Source organism: Condylura cristata, unplaced genomic scaffold (assembly GCF_000260355.1).
Source record: "Condylura cristata isolate star-nosed mole 26May11 unplaced genomic scaffold, ConCri1.0 scaffold00029, whole genome shotgun sequence".
Taxonomy (NCBI): Eukaryota; Metazoa; Chordata; class Mammalia; order Eulipotyphla; family Talpidae; genus Condylura; species Condylura cristata.
Window position 1 is genome coordinate 18017605 of NW_004567130.1, and position 4021 is coordinate 18021625.

The following is a 4021-nucleotide window of genomic DNA, read 5'->3' on the forward strand; positions in this document are numbered from 1 at the left end:
CCTGCAGCTCTCCGCTGTGGTTGCCACAGCGCCCAGCGCCTGGATGCCGCGCGCTGCCCTGCCCTGGGCACCGCGACCCCGTGCTCCGCCAGGTGCATCCAGGTTCTACCGGGGCTGGGGCGGGGGCCGGAGGAGGCTCGGATGTGCCGCGTGGCCCTGCCGCGGCCTCTCCGTGAGCGGCTGTCCGGGGCCGCAGCCCCCTCTGGAGCGCCCGCACCCCAAGTTGGGGAGAGCTGACCTTACCTGCAGGAAGCACGGGCTGACCGCGGGTGCGGGCGCGGGGCGCGGGGCGCTCGCGGCCCTGGAACTGTTGGCTGCCGCCCGAGGGCGCCCGGCGCGGGTCTCCCTGTCGGTGGCGACGGCCCAGCCCGTCCCGGCGCGGCAGTGACTCGGTGGACCCTGCAGAGAGGACTCGCAGCGCGAGGCTCTCGGACTCGGGGCTGGCAGAGGAGCGGAGCACAGCGCAAGCCCGCGGGGACTCCGCGGGGCTGCTCAGGGCGCTTCGAATTTCCAGTCCGGGGAAGTCACCCTGCAAGGGAGGGCCCCCCCACCCCGCGCGGCAGGCCCCGCCTGGGCTCCCTCAGCGGCGAGTGTCAGCGGACCCTCCTGCTCCGCCCCCCACTCTCCCCGCCACCTCGTGCCCCAGCCCGTCTGGACAAAATCAAACAAAGCGTGTCAGAAACTCGGGATGGTCAGCGGAGGGTCGCGGCGCTAAGAGCGCCCGCGCCGGCCCGGTCCGGCCGCGCCGTCATCCTCCCGCGTCTCCCGGGCTCCCACGCGATTGTGCCATCAGACCCGCACCAGGCGGCCGCACAGGAGCCCGAGGCCGCGTCCAGCGCGGGCGTCCGCCAGGGCTGCCTCGCCCAAGGGCCCCGCCGCCGGCATGCCCCTGACCAAGCCGCAGCAGCGGCCACAGCCCCGGTGGAGGGAGTGGGACCGCAGGGCCCAGAAGGACGGGCTGCGGGGCCAGGTGCACGCCACCAACGGCGACCGCTACGTGGGCGAGTGGAGAGACGGCAAGAAGCACGGTGAGGAGCGCCGGGCCGCGGGCGCGGCAAGGGCGGGGACCGCGGAGAAGGGCCCAGCCGCCCGCGGTGTCTTTCGCAGATTTACTCACGGGGTGGCCAGCGCTGACGGCCAGCACCGCCTCAGGGAGGCCGCAGCCAGACCGGACCCCGGGCGCAGCACCCGCCTGGCTCCCGCTCCTGCCTGGCCCCCGGCCCCCAGCGGCGGGCTCGGCACTTCCCAGCTCTGGCCCCAGCTCTGCCTCTGGGGCTCCTCTCACCCCACCCTGCCCTGCACCCCAGCACTGTGTGCACAAGTAAATATATATTTTTAGAGATACTGGGGCACAGGCCGAGGCTCAGGGTGCGGCGCAGGATGCACCGGAGGCAGAGTGGGGAGCAGAACGGCCCTGGCCCTGGCGGGCAGGGATCCCGGAGCCCTGTGCACCAGGGAGGCCGCAGTGGTCTGGCCGCAGATATGGCCAGCTCTGGGCGCCCAGGCCAGCCCCTGCCTGTCCTCTGCCGCCTGCGTATGGCCTGGCCAGCAGAGGGCGCAGCGGCGGCCCCAGCTTGAACTTGGGTTCTGGTCCTCAAAAGGCCGATGACCTTAAGAGGGTTGGGGGGGGTGACGCAGGCACACCCGTCCTCAAAGTACCTGGGCCCCAGTTTACCTGGGCTGAGCCCTGGTCGAACCAGCAGGGGTCGGGGGTCTTGGTGCTGCCCGCTAAGCCCTGAAAACCCAAGTCCTGCCTCCTGCAGACCCCCAGGCAGCGCCTGGTCTGCAGTTCTAGCCTGCTGACCGCCTCCTGCCTGCCCTCCGGGCCGCCCTGGGGCCCCAGCCTGGGCAAACCCGGCCCTGGCCCCGAGGGAGCCTCAGCCCTGGGTGCCTGTCAGGGGGGTGCTGCCTGCCCGGGGAGACAAGGGAGGCCGTCATTCAAGTGGACGGGCAGGAGTTCTGGGTGCTGTCTGTGGGCAGGGGCAGCCACCCAGACCTCCTGGTCCAGATGCCTGCGAGGCTGACCCCCCTCCCCTACGTGGCAGCCCCCAGCCCCTCAAAGGGAGGTTAGCAAGTGCCTGGGGCTCTCAGCCATGGGGCAGCAGAGGGGTGGACAGAGCCCTTTCTGACTGCCGGGCCGGCCCTGCACTGCGTCGCCTGACCACGGGTGAGGCTGCCCCGCTGGCCGGGTCTCAGCTGTTTCGCTCAGACGGGCCGTGCAGGGGCCTGCCCAGTGCTTTGGGCGAGCAGGCAGGGCTGGGCGGGCAGAGGCAGACAAGGGCCTCCCGGAGAGCCTGCCTGTGTCGCAGGGAAGGGAACCCAGATCTGGAAGAAAGGGGCCGTCTATGAGGGTGACTGGAAGCACGGGAAGCGAGACGGCCACGGCACCCTGAGCCTCCCAGACCCCGAGACCGGCAGACACCGGAGGGTGTACTCGGGCTGGTGGAGGGGCGACAAGAAGTGGGTGAGTGGGCTCCCCTGGGGCGCCCACAGCGGGGTTTGGGCGTGTGGCGGGGCGCAGGCCTTACTGCAAGTTACATCCTCGCCGGAGGTGACCCCAGGGCAGCAGACCCCCCTGGCCGCCACTGCCCTCTCAGCAGGGCACGTCGCCACGCTGCCTGTTCTGCCGGCTCCCCACTCCATCTCAGGGTCCCCTCACAGCGCTGGCCTACACCCCAGTTCTCTACGCATAAACAAATAAGTATCAAAAGAAAAGGAAATGGGTGAGGGAGGTGGGCAGTGGGGCGCTTGGGAAAGGGCTGGGGAGGGCAGAGGAAGAGGGGGGCAGAGCTCCTTGAGGCCCAAGGGCCGCCTGCGGCTGCCTGCCCTCCCTGCGGCCCCCTGCCCTCCCTCCGCTCCCCGCTTCCTTCCCCGGCATCCCTCTTCTAAGAACACCTTTCTGGTGGGCCCCAACAAGGGGCAGGAGGGCGGGACGGGGAGCACGGGTCATCTCCCCGCGCTGGGCTGCGAGGGAGAGGGGAGGCCCTGGGGCAGCAGGCCGCAGGGCCCGGCTGACCGGCACAGACTGGGACTTGCTGCCTAAGTTTCTATCCCGAACTCCGGTGAGCACTTATCACTTATGCACACCAGAGCCTGCGGTGGGGGTGAGAGGTCACCCCAGAGGCAGTGCCGAACAGCACAGGTGGACCCACCAAGATACCCTACTGAGGGGGCAGCGGGGAGCCGGGCCTGCCGCCCGTGGGGTCATTCCCTGGTGGGGTGGACTCCGCGGGGACTGTGGGGGGCCAAGCGCTGGCCCTGCCAGCAGGTGGTTTCCGGCTGGCGCAGACACCCCAGAGTAAACGACAGCTTGATGGAGTTAGGATGGGGGGGAGGGGCTTCCTGTAGGGGTGATGCCAAAGTAAGCGGGTGTTGGGGGCAAAGGGGACACCGGGAGCAGCAAACACGGGGCGCCAAAGGTCAGTGGGGCGTCGGGATGGGCGTGGGGAGACTTGGGGAGCTTAACCCAACCTCCTGAAGGTGGGCGTCGTGGGGGTGATTCTTGAGGACTAAACCCACAGCTTTGATGTGATTCTCACAGATATCAGGCTTTTAATGGGCTCAAACCAGACTTGGGGAGAGTTATCAAGGTGGCGACTCAGCAAGGGGGAGACTGCTAGAGCAGGGGCACGGAAGGCCCTGAGATGGGGTGTCTGGGGCTGGAACGCGGAGGGAGGGGGCGGCGGCGGGGGCGAGGCCGCGGCGCGAGGGGCGCCTCTGGCGCAGCGCCTAGCGGGCCGCCCCCGTGTGCGCAGGGCTACGGGGTCCAGTTTTATGGAGACGAGGAGTATTACGAGGGCGAGTGGTGCGGCAACCAGCGCAGTGGGTGGGGCCGTATGTACTACAGCAACGGCGACATCTTCGAAGGCCAGTGGCGGGACGACAAGCCCGACGGGGAGGGCATGCTTCGGCTCAGTGAGTGCCCCGCCCCGCGCCCAGGCCCCGCCCCTCAGCCCGCGGTCCCGCCCCTCAGCCCCGCCCTCAATCCAGGCCCCGCCCCTCAGCCCACCCAGGCCACTCT

General features: G+C 69.9%; 1 protein-coding gene across 3 annotated transcripts in view; it reads left to right on the forward strand.

Moving 5' to 3' along the window:
- The first annotated feature begins 883 nt into the window (after positions 1-883).
- MORN3 (MORN repeat containing 3) overlaps positions 884-4021 on the forward strand; it is a 6312-nt gene continuing 3174 nt past the window's right edge. For all 3 annotated transcript variants that reach the window (XR_001145927.1, XM_012731194.1, XM_012731195.1), the window contains exons 1-3: positions 884-1028; positions 2310-2464; positions 3756-3915. Coding sequence is in view for 2 of the 3 variants with exons in the window: in XM_012731194.1 (XP_012586648.1) it covers positions 884-1028; positions 2310-2464; positions 3756-3915 (460 nt within the window). In the remaining variant the exon portion in view is untranslated. The remainder of the gene's footprint in view (positions 1029-2309; positions 2465-3755; positions 3916-4021) is intronic.